Source organism: Pezoporus flaviventris, unplaced genomic scaffold, assembly GCF_033815535.1.
Source record: "Pezoporus flaviventris isolate CSIRO_AGI_PZ_B2104156 unplaced genomic scaffold, CSIRO_AGI_Pfla_v1 ptg000031l, whole genome shotgun sequence".
Classification (NCBI taxonomy): Eukaryota; Metazoa; Chordata; class Aves; order Psittaciformes; family Psittacidae; genus Pezoporus; species Pezoporus flaviventris.
In genome coordinates, this window is record NW_026892579.1 from 7019202 (window position 1) to 7035564 (window position 16363).

Consider the following 16363-nt stretch of genomic DNA (forward strand, 5'->3'; position numbering starts at 1 on the left):
CTCAGCTGTAGCCACCTCTGTTGCCTTTGGTTGGCCCACAGTCACAAAACCCAGACTGCTCAAGTAAACCGCAAATCCAGCTCAAGCTTTGGGATCTGAAACCTCAGTATCATCTCTTGGAGGCCTTCCCCACATCCAAAGAGAAACGGTAGTCACAACAGGAGTAAGTTTCAAATCTAGAAGTCCAGAGTAACTTTGAAAAATAGAACAAACTTTATTTACATCATGGAACCTGAGTGTCTTCTCCTGTTAAGAATTTATTATATTCAGGATACAAGTCAGCCTATTAAATTTCACAGCACACCATACAATGTAAACCCGCACCAAGCAGCATAAAACCTAAAACAGCCACAGACTGCAATGCATTTTTGTGCAACGTCACTAAAAAAAAGTAAAATCAAGGCACAAAACTCTGCTGGCTCTTGCATTCCAGCATTGCTCATGTGCAGAATCAAAGTGCAAGTGCCAGGACTAACCATATGGCAGTGCCTCGGAGAAAAACAAAAGTAACACAAACCAACAAAGGACACTTAGCTGCAGGTTACCTTCTACCCTGGAGCAAATGGGCATGTGCTCATCTTCAACCCACTCCTGGGTTTATGGATGCTAAAAACAGGAGTCTTCCTTACTCAATTCACATTTCTAGTCCATGGACCACAGCTCTTGTCCTCAACAGATAGATGACTTCTCTAGCATAAGCAAGGGAAGGGTGAAGATAATAGAGTTTGCTTCAAGTTAGTTCAGCCCAGAATAATGTTTAAGTAAGTTGAAGTGTTTAAGCTTTCTAGAGGATCTGTAATGTAAAAGACACCATAACTAGAGCCACACTGTAAACAGATCCTCACTCTACCTCTATATGCCAGGATAAAATTTACTTTGGACAGAAATTTAAACATGTGAAAACTAACATTCAGTGTCTGAAAACAAGCCTTGAGGAATGCCAAAATCCACAAACTAGGAAAGCTACAGCCTTGACCATCAAGGATGTCTGAACTGCTGTGAGTTGGGCTCACAACTAAAAATGTCCTAGATCTTGTTTAATCTTATACTGCTTTAAACATTCCATTGTCATTACAGGGCAGCCCCTGCTATTGAGAGTCAGCTGCTAGGGGACAAGGAGAACAAGTCCTGGAAGTATATTCCATTTCAAGTCTGAGGCCAGAATTAAAGACAGTGAAGGCTCCAAGTGCTCGCTAAGATGGCCCAAAATGTAGACATCATCCAGACAAAGGCCTTCATACACCCATCTGACATGATGCTGCATGGTAGCAGTCAAGATAATTTAACTCCCTTCCTGACAGTGCTTTTTCGGAGTCTTTGGGCAAAAGGCTGCTCTTGCCTCAACATTCCAGGCTGTTGCTCCAGTCCTACTATATGGGCTTCCTGATTCTGGGAGGGAGGAAAATGGGGATGAATTCAAATGAATTAGAGGTTAATAAAATAAATAATAAAAAAATAAAATCTTTCTTTTGCACAATATTTTTGCATTGGTTGGGAAGACAGAAAAACATGCAGTAACTGGATAAGGTTCAAAGAGGTTACAGTGTATTTCCCACTGCATCTTTAATTTTCTGGTTCTTTTTAGTACTTGATTATGGAAGATGTGTAAACTATCCCTGAGAACAATCTTATGTGCAGGACATTCCAGTTTGGAATTCCATTCCAAAAACTAGTGTATGGATTATTTAAGATCCTCCTGGTTGCCAGGTGTGTCTCTCAAACTAATTTGCTTCTGGCAACATGGTCTCAGGTACAGGGAAACTTTTTTACATCGCTGTCAATTCAGATACAGCCTGTGGATTGCAGTGACAGCAGGGACCTGCCACGGACCCGTTTCTGCATCTCGTGTTGTTTGTCCTGCACCAAAGTCAGCAGCCTCTGCCAGAGGACACCTTTGCCCTCACGGGAAGCCAAGAACTACCCCAAAAGCAGAGCAGGCGCAGTTCACACTCCTCCCCAGGCAGCAGAGGGACCTGTACTTACCATCAGGTGACACCTCCCACTTTCTACACACAAAGCAGTTACTGCAGCAGAAAAAACGGAAAAAAGTTGAAGCCACTGAGGCTTCATTGCACTTGTGTAGTCGCTCCCTGTGCCATTTGCTGTCATATAAAACAAAAGACACAGGGTGACACAGACTTGCTTCTGTTGAACAAACGGTCTCGCATGTACCAGGGCCAGGAGATGGCCTTACACTTCAAAACATTCACCATTAGTTTAAACAAAGGAGAGCCTAACAAGTGAAACAAAGCCTTATTTTAAAGTGCAGGTTCATGCATTGCACTGGGTAAGATGCCACAGAAGTGCATATAAACACACAAGGTAAAAGGGAATTCAGGAAAAAACACAAGGGCATTTCAGTGCCAATAGCAGAGGGAGAGGGAGGCCCTGTGACACAGCAAGATGCAAAACAATTGTGCATTTTCACTACAAGTTGATTCCTGCTTCTTACAAACTTTGCAGAAGAAAGGAAAAAGCCGCAAGAGTCCAGGTTGCACACTCAGGAGATGAGAGAGGGTACGAAACCAGACCCGAAAGTACACAGAATACCTGCAGTCCTGTGCTGTTAACATCTACAGCTCCTTCATTAATAAATGAAACTTTTTAGCAAGAAAAATACTATCAAAAGTCAAAGTAAAAAGACCCTAAACATGAGTACATTCTGATCACACTGCCTTAAAAAAAAAAACAATACTCAACCTACAAATGTGGAGAGGTTCAGGTAGACAAATAGACTGTTCAGAGGCAGTCTACCCTGAGCTGCTGCAGTTTCTTCTGGTGAGGGCTCACCACCGGGGTCTCCCTCCTCAGACTCCTGCTGCTGCTCCGCTAGGAAGCGTCCACCTGTAAATCACCACTCAAAGAACCAAAATCCAAACTGGAAAGGGGTGAGGAATCATGGTACAGGACAACCCAGAAGGATCCTCCCATCAAGAATTCCCTCAGTCTCCAGTTCTCATTTTAACACATCCCTTGGCACAAGAAGTCAGAAAAGTTATTAGAACCTTAATTTCAACAACTGGCTTAAAATACCACATCCCTATCTGAATACCATCTATTAAGTAATCTGCTTATACAGATGATTTTATCGTCTTCAGACACTGGTTGATTCCAGTGGCAGTGCAGTCATTACAATCACAAGTACTTCGGACTATTGAGATTTGTCACCACTGTTCAACGAGTAAATCAGAATTGCACATTACAGTGATTAATAGAACCCATTTTGTCTCCCTTCCCATACCACACTTTTAAATGACCCAAAGGCATACTTCTCTGCTCCTGACAACTGGTTTTCAGGGGTTCTTCCCCGTCTTAGTGACAGAACCAGGAAAGTATATCCTTTGCCAACAGGTTCCCCAGTTTGCAGCCTGAAATTTGACTTGATTTCCTGGTTTACGTCACACACAAACTTTCAAAGCAGTAGAAACATTCCCCTGTCACAAGGTAAGAGGGTTCAGCATCACAGGTAATGGATTTCTCTCCTCTCTCATGCAAATGTTTTGTGACCAGGAACTGAGCACCTCTGAACCCACCCAAAAAAAAAAAACCTGAGTGGTGTGAGCAGTCTCCTTCTTTCCTTGCTAGTTCTTATTCTGGCATGCACTACTTCAATACATGCCTCACATTTAGAAAATGACTCTTATGTTTTAATGCTTTTGGCATAGTCTCTACATTTTATGTCATCACCCCATTCATGTCACTGTGGACTTCCCCACTCCAAGCCACATCAATGCAGACTGAAAATGAAAGAGACAAACATGCTGAGCGCTGCACCGCTGTGAAAGGAGTCTTGAACCACTCTACAAGAACAGCTGCAATTCAGTTCCATTTCTCTTTAAAAACAGTCACCTTTTACTTCAGTCGTTCTTCTCCCGCTCAGTGTTCACATTTTTCCTCCCAGGGGAGCCACCAGCAACCACAGGGGAATCACACAACACATTGTCCAGCCGGGGCTGGAGAAAGACTTTGGCTGGAGAGTCCCCTGGTATCTTACGGGAGGTCTCTATCACAGAGTTTCTCAGCGTGTCATTCATTTCTATTACCTCAAAGTCTGCTTCATTCCACTCCCCCGCATCCTCCTCATCCTCTTCATCCTCATTAAGCCCCACGTTTGACAACAAAGCTTTCCGGTCCTCACTCTCACTCCTTTCTTTAAAGCTGCTCTCTCTGGGAGAGTTGGCCAATTTGTACATGAGAGGGAAGAGCACCACAGTGACTGCAGACGTTACCAAGGCAGTGTACATAACCACAGGGACATGGTGAAACCTGCCCTGAAGATAGCCCACCACGGCAGGGATGCACATCTCGCCCAGCGCAGCACCAGTCACAAACAGAGAAGCCGATTTCCCTTGCACCACTGTGTACTGCTCTATCCAGGAAATGCCGCTGGGAAAGATGGTGGCCATTGATGCTCCATAGACAGCAGTTCCAACCCAGAGCAAGGCTGGGGACCTCGCAAAGAAGGCCAAGCATGAAGAGGAGACAGCAGAGCCTATGATACTCACCAGAATCATGACGCCAGGGTACAAGCAAGCAGCACAAAATATCGCCACTCCTCTGCAAGCGGCAAACGCGCCCCAGAAGACAGAATTCAAAGCGGCCGCTTCATTTTCTTTCATCTCAGCAAAGACTTTTGCGTAAGTAAATATGTAGGAGCCATACGTGACCTCCGCTCCCACATAGCAGAAGAAGAACACAAACAGGAGACTGATAAGTGCAGAGTGGTATTTGGCAAACACGCACTTCTGCAGAGAGGCCTTGGATTTGTCCCGAGCTGAGCTGCCTTTTGAATACAAGATAAAAAAGAAGAAAGAGACTAACAGAAGATAGGTGCCTATGACAACATAGGACCACTGAAAATCTGCACCAAGACGATGTCTCAGTGCTGACATAGCTGATGCAGCTGATGTTGTCGGCACAGACCTCAGCACAGACTGGTTTGTCTTTTCAGCAGCTGCGAAGTCTTCAGAGCCGGAGCCTCCCAGGGCCATTTTAGCCAGGATTGGAGCCACAAAAGCACCGACAGCAAAACTGAAGTGCAAGGCCTGCATATGAGGCCCAGCCTCTGCTCCCCATGTGTTCAGGGCCAGTACATTGCCACCTGCAGATCAAAGAGGAGGATTCAGTCCTTTTAATCTGAAAACAGATATTATTTTAAAGAAAGACAAAATAAACCAAACCATAACCTAGAGTTGCAATGTGCAATAACAGCAGGTTTAGCAAATACAATATGCAAAACTGTAGTTAACTGAAATTCTGCCTCTGAGCATCTTAAACCCATGTAAGAGCTTGAGCTTTAGGAGGGAATTCACAGCAGTCAAAATGAGGAGCCATGCAATGGCTTATTCCAAGCTGCCATGGCTGTATTTAATGTTGTGCCAGGGGAGGCTTAGATTGGATATTATGAAAAATTTCTTCACCAAAAGGGTTTCTTCACCAAAAGGGAACAGGCTGCCCAGGCAGTGGTGGAGTCACCCTCCCTGGAGGGATTTAGAAGATGTGCAGATGTGGTGTTAAGGGATGTTAGTTTAGTGGTGGACTTGGCAGTGCTGGTTTAACAACTGGACCCGATAGTCTCGAAGGTCTTTTCCAACCTAAACCATTCTATGATTCTAATTACCCTACTTGACAATCTGCAGCATTTTTCAGCCGGTTTTCAAAAGAGCAAATTTAACTGCTTCTCATTTATGTAAATATTAAAAGCCACAATGCGCAAGGTGAAGAACCAGAGGCTTCATTAAACAACATCCCAGGAAACATCAAGAATCACTTGATTCTGAGGGGCTGGGACTACCCTAAGTGCACTCACATGACTTTCCAGAAGCAGAAAGTTGCAAAGACCAAACTACAACACCCTCGGATAACAATAATGCTAGAGAATAAGGTCTCACATGTTTTTAATTAGTTCCTGAGAAGAACGCAGGAAAACAGTAATCATACAGCAGCGCTCTTCCAAATGAATTAATTAAGTTACACTCTACTGCCTTGCTCTGAGTTTCTCCTGCTATTTCTGCTCAGATTGGGAAGCCTCCCTGCCTCAGGGCTCTGACATCCAAAAGCACATCCACCCCCTGGAGACATTTTTACAATTACCTGACAAGATTTTCCCATATGAAGGATTTTTAAACCAAGTGCCATGTATAATGATCCTGCCAGAGGCAGCAAGTACACCTCTGCACTCAGGTTATTTAGCATAACCTGTGCCATGCAAAACCACCTTTTTCACTGCTGGATTCTGTATCATGTTCTCTTTACTGTTAACACAGTTCCCTCAAACTCCACAGAGTTACAGCAGATGGCTCACATGTGCAGCCATTGTTCCTCTGTATTGCCTACCAGCGAAGTCTTTAAAACCAGGCCCCAGCTGATGCTTCCAGAGCTGTGTGGGTAGCTAGGATAATACACCAGCCAGCTCTTTCTCAGAAATAAGCCTGCCCTCAAAGTGGTGAACCAGACCCAGCAGTACCTTGCTGGCTGGTAACCACAGGCTCCCTCAGTAAGCCAGGCAAGCCAGCATGCTGCTGGCAGAGCACTGCTGAGGTGCCAAGTGAGCTGCCTGCTGCAGCTCCACACTCTATAGCAACTCCCCAGCACACTGCTGCCAGCGTATTCTTGGCTGTTTCCTGATCTCTACCTGCAAGTCCACCAGCATCACCCATACGTCCCTAAGCGTGCTTAAGTCTGTTGAGGTGGCCTTGCCTCCTGATCCAAACTGCCAGCCATCATTAACCCATCCTAAGCCATGTCCAATGAAGTAATTCCTGTAGGAGTTTCTTTGTCATATCTCTGGCACAACTGACCTTTCCAGCCACACCTCCAGACATTTACTCTGCACTCTACCAGTACATCGTCCTCCATAGGGAATCTCTACTAAGAAATTGGGTTTGAGCAGGTTTCCAACAGAAGTGGGGGATCTTTTTTTCCCCAGGCTATATGCAGTATGCACATACCACAGACTTTCAGTTTGAGAGATACAATAAATTTGTATTCGCAAACACTGAAGTGAGGCTGGCCAAGGGCAGTAAATATTCCTTAATTCAGGGAGATGGATGCCACCTATGGCAGTATCCATCTCCTGTGAATCCCCAAATGCTGCCTACCCAGCTTTAGGTGGGCAACTTTCCAACACAGCAACTGTGAGAATCTCAAACACCCGGGGCCTGCTTGCCCAGGACTAACATACCTCCAGCTAACGTTAATGACCCATGACACATCCAGCTTTCTGTAGCTGAGTAATCTAAAGCAAACACTGCTTAAAGAGCACCTGAGACTTTCTCTTATGCCTGTAACTGCCCACTGAAATGTGTACTGATCTCCAGGAAGCAGGAGGTACCCAGCTACCACATCAGTTACAAAGACACAAACACTGTTAAGTCTTGGGATCAGAATAATCCAAGAATCCCAGCCTAGTAAAACAGCTCCTTCTTTTAATCCAAGACATGTCACATGAAGTTTCCAATGAGTGTGGTGAAGGAACTGTCAGACCACGTGGTCCCTTACCTGTGTCTAGAATTCCCATGGAAGCTCCAATAACTGACATCAAGACAGTTAGCAGCAGGGATTTCTTACACCAGGGTATCCCATACAGACCAACGGTTGTTCCAAACATGGATAATGCTAGAAAGGTTAAAAAAAAAAAAAAAAAAAAAAAAAAAATCAAACACAAAACACCCAGAGTTTCCATAAAAACGTACAGAAACCCAAGAAATACAAATAACTCATAATTTTTAAAGTTGCAGATAATCTTAAGAGGTGATGATGTAACCCAGCTACCTCAATTCCCGATTAGCAGAGCAGCTGAGAGAGTTCAGAAGAGTAATTTTTCTCTTAGAAAAACAGGAATTTCAACACAATCTAAACACTGCATTAAAAACCTGTTTTGCTACAGCTTTATTTGCAAAAGGAGCAGCATCTGCTGCTACAACACTAACAAGTCCTCTGCAAGCTTTTGACTTATAAAATAGTATCTTCTGCAAACTTACCTAGAAATGTTACTTTACCACAAAAGCAGCAAAATGTGGCCTTGAACAGTATGAAGTGTTCCCTCCAAGAACTACAGAGCATTAGATTTGGCTCTATTTTAAAAGAACCCAAATCACTGAACTCGCAGAAACCTAGAAAGAGGTTGTACCTTGGCCAGCAAGCAACCTCCACGCACAAATGCTGACTTTCATTTCTTTTCTGTTCTCAGATGAGAGATGTATTCCAAAGGCTTTCTGGAGTTTTAAGACACAGAACTACAAAATTTCTCTTCCTAAATGTAGCAGCAGTTCATTAACTGTATCGGTTCTGCTATTATTAACTGCACCTACAACATACCATTTCAAAAATATTTTTTAGCAAAGGAAATCGTTTTAATTCCCATTTGGGAAGAAGTCCAGCAGCTAAATTCTATGCTTCTAATCACCACAGTAAAATAACCTGAAATTAATAACTTGCATATACAGTATTAGGTTTTTAGAAAGCCTGTACCAGTTCACACATCTCTATTATTTTTCAAATCAATGCTTAGGTGGGGCAAATACTTACAGATCAATGGCGACTGATCTAATTAAGACCTTGGGTTAATGCTCCATCCCCAACAGTGCTCAAGGCCAAGTTGGACAGAGGCTTGGTTGACATGGGCTACTGTGATACATCCCTGCCCATGGCAGGGCGGTTGGAACTAGGTGACCTTAAGGTCTTTTTCAACCCAAACTATTCTATAAATCTGTGATTCCAAACAAAACCAACATCATCATTAACAAAGGAAAAAATAAATATCCAGAGCCCTAGAGCCCTACCCAGGTACTCAGCATACACATCTCAGGACATTTTTAAAAGCTGGCATACCAAGATGCAGAGAGAAAAAGCTAAAGATGGGTGCATTAAGCACAGCTTCACAGATGCCCCACTCAGAGCTGAGAAGCAACTTCTCAGTCATCCATTTCAACTCTGTGCCTCAAGATTGGAACCTAAACGCTTCCTTGACAGATTATGTCTTCATTTTTTTCTCTGTACAGTAGCAGAGTATCAGCAGTTTAAAGGCGGGAGGTAAACTACACCAGCCATAATCTCTTACAGCAGTTCTCAAACAATAAACATGAGAGATGATTCAGTTGCTTCACTGTGGTTTTGCCATAAGTACTACCAAATTTGAACAGATCAGGAGATGAAATCATCTTCCAGGTGCTGCTGACAAAGAGCTATCCTATGTGGTACCTGAGGAACAGAAACAAGTACTAAACTATTTCAATTAACACTAACTTCCACAGGTGTATCAATGCCATTGTGGAAGGTAAAGTCTCCTATGCCAGACACAGGCAACTCTGACCTTGTCAGATGCACAAGGAGGCTGAAGGAAACCCGCTTTACTGGTGTTCTGAAGGAGAGGAATAAAGAACAGGGAGGAGACCAAAGGTATCTTAGAACAAGAGCAAATAAGAACTGAGCCAGGAAGATGAAGACAAGAAGAGGGGTGAGGGGAAAGGGAGAAGAGACAGACATTGTATGCCATGACTGCTCCTGCTAGAAGGAAAAAGGCACACAGGGATAAGAAGAGACATAGCTCAAAAACTAGCAATGGAAAATGGATTTTCTCATATCCTCTGAACTACTCCTGTGATTACAGCACAGTCCTATAGAAACACCTAGTTCTGTCTGAATCTCCCTGAATAAAAGCATGGGAAGGAGACTCCTTTAGTCCCTAACTTAGAGCACAAAGGCACACGCTGACATTACTGCACTTGAAAGGAAAACAAGACAGAGCGTCCACTATTTTAGGTGTGTGCTCACAGCAACTGTGAAAATCTCCACCTGAACAAGACACTAACACAACTCTAAAAGAAGCAACTTATCTCTGGATGCTAAGCGTGCCTCTAATAGCTGAGCAGCCCCACGTTGCCAGAGCAAAGCCAGTCCCACGCTCCTATAGGCCAGTTTCCATGTGTCCAGAAAACTGTTACGATCATAAATAGGGGCTCCTATGAAGTTTATGTTTTCATAGCTAGGCAGAAACTGAGCAGCAAGTTTCCACCACTGCAGGTGCTACTTTATGTTTTTCCACTTTAAATAAGTTCTAATTCAGTTAAGGCCCTCCAGTCAAAATCTCAGTACTTTTTTCCTGTATGTGAACCCGAGCACTCCTGGCAAGCTTTTGGAAAAGGAAGGGTTTTACAAAGCTCTCTCCATGCCTCAGCATGACTGTTCAAGGTCTCTGGTGTGTGCATGCGAAAGCCAAAGCCCAGCTTCCCCATTGTTCATGCATTTCAGAGTGACATTATAGAAAACTGTATATCCCAAGAAGATCTATACTAAGCCTGTTGTTTGATATGAAGGGTAAAAGTTAAGCCAACTGTACTCTTTTCTGCACCTTCTGGTCAATCCAAACAGGTCTTGTCAGTTCGTAACAGTTACCACAATTACTAAGCCCAGTGAGCCCAACCACTTGGAACCCCTGCTGCACAGCTGCGATGCCTGGACACACGTGGCGCCGGACAAACGAACCCAGCAGACCGTCGCGACAGCGAGCAGCAGCGGAACTGCGGCACGTTATGGGGAGCGGCACCTCACGCCCCGGGGCCCAGTGTCCCGCCACGACGCCACGTCTGCCCCCGAGGCAGCGCGAGGAGTAAGAGGGCAAACCCGTCCCAAGGGTTCCCTCCGGGGGGGTGGGCACGGTTTTGGCGGCGGCTGGCACTCACCGAGAAGGAGGGGGGCGTTCATGCAGTCGAAGAGCAGCCCGCCCAGCACCGACCCGCCCAGGTAGCCCAGAGACCGGCCCACGAAGATGTAGTAGATGTCGCTGACGTTCTTGTGGACGTTAGCGGCCAGGTTTTGGAACGTGGGCCCCAGCACCGCGATGCTCATCCCCTGCAACACATTTGGACGGGGGATGACCTCGCACACCCCCTTCTCTCCTGCCGAGCGGGCGGAGACCGAGCTGCAGGTGCCGGGGGCCGCCAGCCCACCCTCTCCCCCCACGCTCACCAGCCCCAGAAAGGCCGCACACAGCGCGCCGGAGATGCACCACCGCAGCACCGCTCCGTCCCCGCCCCGGCCGCCCCGACAGCCGCCGCCGACCACGGCCACCTCCGCGCGCGGCGCGGCGGGGAAGCGCGGCCCCGTTGCCGCCGCGTGTCCCGGTGCAGCAAACCGAACGTGCTTCTTCCGCTCGGCGCCCGCCATGGCCCTCCGCGCCGCGGCACCAACGGCCGCAGCACGGGAAAGCCCCGGCCCCGCCCCCTCGCATGGCGGCGCGGGGGGAACTACAGCTCCCGGCGTACTCTGCGCCGGGGGCGGGGGCCCCGCCCACTGCCGTTACCGTGGAGACAGCCCCATGGGTGGGTAGGTGGCGGCGGCTGCGCGCTTGCGGGCGCTGTGTCACCGCAGGTGGTTTTGGGGTTATTTGCGCAGTTTTGCGCCGTCTGCCCGCTCTAAAGGGGATTTTAGGATGGGTAGCAGGGGGGCAGTAACACCTGAGCTCGCATGCTGCAAACAGCTACAGTCCCGTGATACAGCGCTTCCACTGGGAATTTTAGGCCTCACAACCCAGTCCAAGATAATTCGAACCTGGATCTTTTTGTCTTGGGTTCCATGTTGTTCAGAACAGAAATATACGCTAGAATTAAAATAGACATTGCATATCAATTGCAGCAGCCTCGTCTTGTTTCTCCTGGCACTGGCTGCCGTGGTGCGGGTACAACTGCAAGTGCGGATAACCTGCAGGAGGGGATGTACACATTAGAAAAAAAGAACGTGGGTACAAGCAAATAACCATGCAAGATAGCGTTTGCATCTGGTTGTTCATAGCCACGTTAATATCTTTGCAAGGAGTACAGTCTATCTCGGGTCCACAGAGCACCGCTGAGCTGCTGTTCATAGGTCCATCAGTAGAGACTTCCAACTGAAATTACTTCAAGTATGAAATAACAGTATTACTTTTCTGAACATGATATACAAGTCTGCATTGGGTTTGCATGGCAAGGTTCTGGTAGTTGGGTACAGGGGTGGCTTCTATGAGAAGCTGACAGAAGCTTCCCCTGTGTTTGACAAAGCCAATGTCAGCTAGCGCCAACAGCAACCCATTGCTGGTCAAGGCCAAGCCAGTCAGCGACAGTGGTAGGGCCTTTGGGATAACAGAGTTAAGAAAGGAAACTAAAAACCAACCCTATGCAACACAAGCAGCTGTCAGAAGAGAGAAGGGAGCATGCATGAAAGCAACAGCCCTGCAGACCCCAAGGTCAGTGCAGAAGGAGGGCAGGAGGTGCTCCAAGGCACCAGATTCCCCTGCAGCCTCTGGTGCAGATCGTGGTGAGGCAGGCTGTCCTCTGCAGCCCATGAAGGTCCATGGAGGACCCCACGCTAGAGCAGGGGGATGCCCAAAAGAGGCTGTGACCCCACAGCAAGCTGGAACAGGCTTCTGGCAGGATCAGTGGTCACTTGGAGAGAGGAGCCCATGCTGGAGCAGTTCATGAAGAACTGCAGCCCATGGGAAAGACTCATGTTGGAGAAGTTCATGGAGGACTGTCTGCGGTGAGGGGGACCCCACGCTGAAGCGGGGGAAGAGTGTGAGGAGTCCTCCTCCTGAGGAGGAAGGAGCACAGCAGAGACAACCTGTGATGAACTGATGACAACCCTCATTCCCTGTCCTCCTCTGCCACTGCAGGGGAGGAGTTGAGAAATTGGGAGTGAAGTTGAGCTTGGGAAAGAGGGAGGGATGAGGGGAAGGTGTTTCAAGGATCAACCAACCACAAAGTCAGACTGCATTTTTAGATGTTAGTATTTTGCCTTGTTAGTTAGCCGTCATTACAAATGCTGTATAAAAATAGCTTCCTTTAAAAAGTACAGAAGTATTTGAAATGTATTCTATAGGCTAATTTTTCTTTTAAATACTTACAAAGAGTACACCTCGAGAGTGTACAAATTGCAACGGCACTAAGGTTCATATAAAGGTTTTGGGCATATTTTTCAATATAATCGAGCTAGAGACTAACCCCAGGTGGAATGGGAAATATTGCCATTAAACATACCTTATCAGGTATGTTTATTAAAGAGAAGGAAATATTTGGCCCTAGTACAAAGGGAAGGTGAATGAACTCCCGTGATTTACTGAAGCTGTCAATGAGGAAACACTTCATGCTGCCGAGGTAAACCAAGGTGAAATTGGTAGTAGGCCAGTAAATGATCAAAGGTTCCACTGAATTACACTGGCAGTTCATGAAGCAGAAAATACAGAATTATTTTAAAATGCCACTCAAGTTTATTCTTATCAGCTTCCCCTCCCTCAATTTTACTTCTGCCTTTTGTGAAGACAACGGTTAAATTTGATATTAAAGCCCAAATTGGAAAATAGACCAAATAACATTTTCAGAAACAAGTAACTCTAGGTCAGTAGTTTAGGTTTATAAACCACTGGTCTTAAAACAGATTGTCATTGCAATCAGAATAAAATGTGCTGCACCATGTATTAATTTAGGAGTAAATGTAATGGGGACATTCCAATCAGAATACAGTTGTGATAAAAGCCATAAATACTTTTTGTATAAAGTCTGCATGAGACAATAATTACCAGATTATAGTACAAAATTACTCTTTTAAATGGCAAGTTTTACAGGAGAACAAGACTAAAAATTATGCATGCAGTAATAAACGGGGCACTTAAGAACCACCATCTTTATTCTGAATAATTGAAGACTGATCACAGTTACTTTAGCACCATGAGAAACATGAGACATTTCTTACCCTTCTAACAAAGCAGCTCTTTAAAGAATGGAGTTAAGGCTAGCAAAATGTATATTCTTTAATATCAAAAACAACATACAAAATATGTCTATAAAGATACTCAAACATGTCAGTGTTATCAATATTAGCACACATTTAGTATAAAAAACACCCTAATCTTGGCATAGACAGTTCTAAGACATTAAAATTGTTGAATATATATATATAAAGACTAAAAGGCATACTGAGAATATGCCAGAGTGTACAATGACCAGAAATTTAGGGACTGTATGGAACTGAGGTGGTGCGGTGCTTGTCAATAGTGAAACACACAAATTAAAAGAATTATGTTTTCCTCCCATGTCTCCCACATTCCAGTGCCACAGCTCCTGTAGTTAAATGCATAATGTTTGTATATACCCTGGGCAAAATACATTGTATTTATATATATACATACACACGCACTCTTTAGTATCTGAGAAGAGTTCAGATGTCTGGAAGTCAGCTTCCATAATACTTCCAGCTCCCTGAAGGGAAATGCAGCCCCCGAACAAGGCAGCACCTCTACTCCCTGCTTCGAGAGGACAGCTGAGCTCCCCTGCATGGGCTCCCGCAAACCAGGGAACTGCCCTGTACCAGCACAGTGAGAACCTGGCTGTTAAGCTGACCAGTAAGGATGATGTGGGGATCTGTTACAGACCGCCTGATCAAGGAGAACCTGCAGATGAAGCACTCCATAGACAGACAGGAAAAGCCTCACGCTCGCAGCCCCTTGTTCTCATGGGTGACTTCAACCACCCTGACATCTGTTGGAAGGACGGTACGGCCCAGCACAAGTAATCCAGGAGGTTCCTCAATTGTGTGGAAGACAACTTCCTTCTGCAAGTAACAGAGGAGCCAACAAGGAGAGGTGCCATGCTTGACCTTGTGCTCACCAACAGGGAAGGGCTCGTTGGAAACGTGACACTCCAGGGCAGCCTTGGATGCAGCGATCACGAGATGCTCGAATTTGAGATCCTCAGGACAGTGAGAAGAGCGTGCAGCAAGCTCACTGCCCTGGACTTCAAAAGAGCAGACTTTGGCCTCTTCAGGAACCTGCTTAGTAAGGTTCCATGGGATACAGCCCTAGAGGGTAGGGGGACCCAAGACTGTTGGCTGATATTCAAGGATCACCTGCTACAAGCTCAGGAGTGTTGCGTCCCAACTAGAAGGAAGTGCAGCAGGAGGGCCAGGAGACCTCCTTGGATGGATAAGGAGCTCCTGAGGAAAATTCAAATGAAAAAAGAGGCTTATAATAAGTGGAAGCAAGGATAAGTGGCATGGGAAGAGTACAGGGATGTTGTCCGGGAAGCCAGGGACCAGGTTAGGAAAACTAAGGCCCAGTCAGAATTAAACTTGGCTAGGGGTATTAAGGATAACAGGAAGGGATTCTATAGGTACATTGCAAATAAAAAACTGACTAGGGAGAATGTAGGCCCCCTCAGGAAGCTCTCGGGAGAACTGGCTACACAGGATTTGGAGAAGGCTGAGGTTCTGAATGACTTCGTTGCCTCAGTCTTCACTGGCAAAGGCTCTGACCAAACCACCCAAGTCTTGGAAGGCAGATGCAGGGACTGTGAGAATGAAGACCTCGGGCCCACTGTAGGAGAGGAACTGGATCGAGGCCATCTTAAAAATCTGAATATGCACAAGTCCATGGGACTGATGAAATCCATCCGCGGGTCCTGAAGGAGCTGGAGAATGAAGTTGCTAAGCCACTGTCCATCATATTTGAAAAATCATGGCAGTCAGGTGAAGTTTCTGATGACTGGAAAAAGGGAAATATAACCCCCATTTTCAAGAAGGGGAAAATGGATGACCCGGGGAATTACAGACCAGTCAGTCTCACCTCTGTGCCTGGCAAAATCTTGGAGTAGATTCTCCTGGAAGGCATGCTAAGGCACATGAAAAACAGCAAGGTGCTTGGTGACAGCCAGCATGGCTTCACTAAGGGGAAATCCTGCCTGACCAATTTGGTGGCCTTCTATGATGGGGATACAGAACTGATGGACAGGGGTAGAGCAGTTGACATCATCTACCTGGACTTGTGTAAAGTGTTCGACACTGTCCCGCATGACATCCTTGTCTCTAAATTGGAGAGACATCAATTTGATGGATGGACCACTCGGTGGATAAAGAATTGGCTGCATGGCTGCACACAGAGAGTTGTGGTCAATGGCTCAATGTCCAGCTGGAGACCAGTAATGAGCGGTGTCCCTCAGGGATTGGTGTTGGGACCGATCTTGTTCAACATCTTTTTTGCTGACATGGACAGTGGGATTGAGCAAGTTTGCCGATGACACCAAGCTGTGTGGTTCGGCTGAAATGCTGGAGGGAAGGAATGCCAAACAGAGGGACCTTGACACACTTGTGAGGTGGGCTGATGCCAACCTCATGAAGTTTAACCATGACAAGTGCAAGGTCCTACACCTGGGTCGGAGCAATCTCAGGCACAGCTACAGGTTGGGCAGAGAAGAGATTCAGAGCAGCCCTGAGGAGAAGGACTTGGGGGTGTTGGTCGAGGAGAAAATGAACATGAGCCAGGTTCAGTGTGTGCTTCCAGCCCAGAAAGCCAACCGTATCCTGGGCTGCATCAAAAGGAGCGTGACCAGCAGGTCGAAGG

At 46.0% G+C, this 16363-nt stretch overlaps 1 protein-coding gene across 1 annotated transcript; it reads right to left on the minus strand.

The window, feature by feature from the left end:
* Positions 1 to 194: 194 nt before the first annotated feature.
* Positions 195 to 11181, minus strand: MFSD4B (major facilitator superfamily domain containing 4B). The gene is made up of 4 exons (XM_061460108.1): positions 10969 to 11181; positions 10683 to 10851; positions 7501 to 7617; positions 195 to 5101 (listed from the first exon to the last, which is right to left on the minus strand). Exons 1-4 carry the CDS (start codon positions 11164 to 11166, stop codon positions 3858 to 3860), a joined length of 1728 nt encoding a protein of 575 aa, XP_061316092.1. The 5' UTR covers positions 11167 to 11181; the 3' UTR covers positions 195 to 3857.
* Between the last annotated feature and the right edge of the window lie 5182 nt (positions 11182 to 16363).

What these genes read in the sequence shown, in the direction of transcription:
- MFSD4B (XM_061460108.1), bottom strand. Translation starts at nt 11,166, where the DNA reads ATGGCGGGCGCCGAGCGGAAGAAGCACGTTCGGTTTGCTGCACCGGGA. An exon ending in GTGCGGCCTTTCTGGGGCTG is followed by an intron (nt 10,852 to 10,968) that starts GTGAGCGTGGGG and finishes AATGTGTTGCAG; the next exon opens with GGGATGAGCATCGCGGTGCT. An exon ending in GAACGCCCCCCTCCTTCTCG is followed by an intron (nt 7,618 to 10,682) that starts GTGAGTGCCAGC and finishes TAACCTTTCTAG; the next exon opens with CATTATCCATGTTTGGAACA.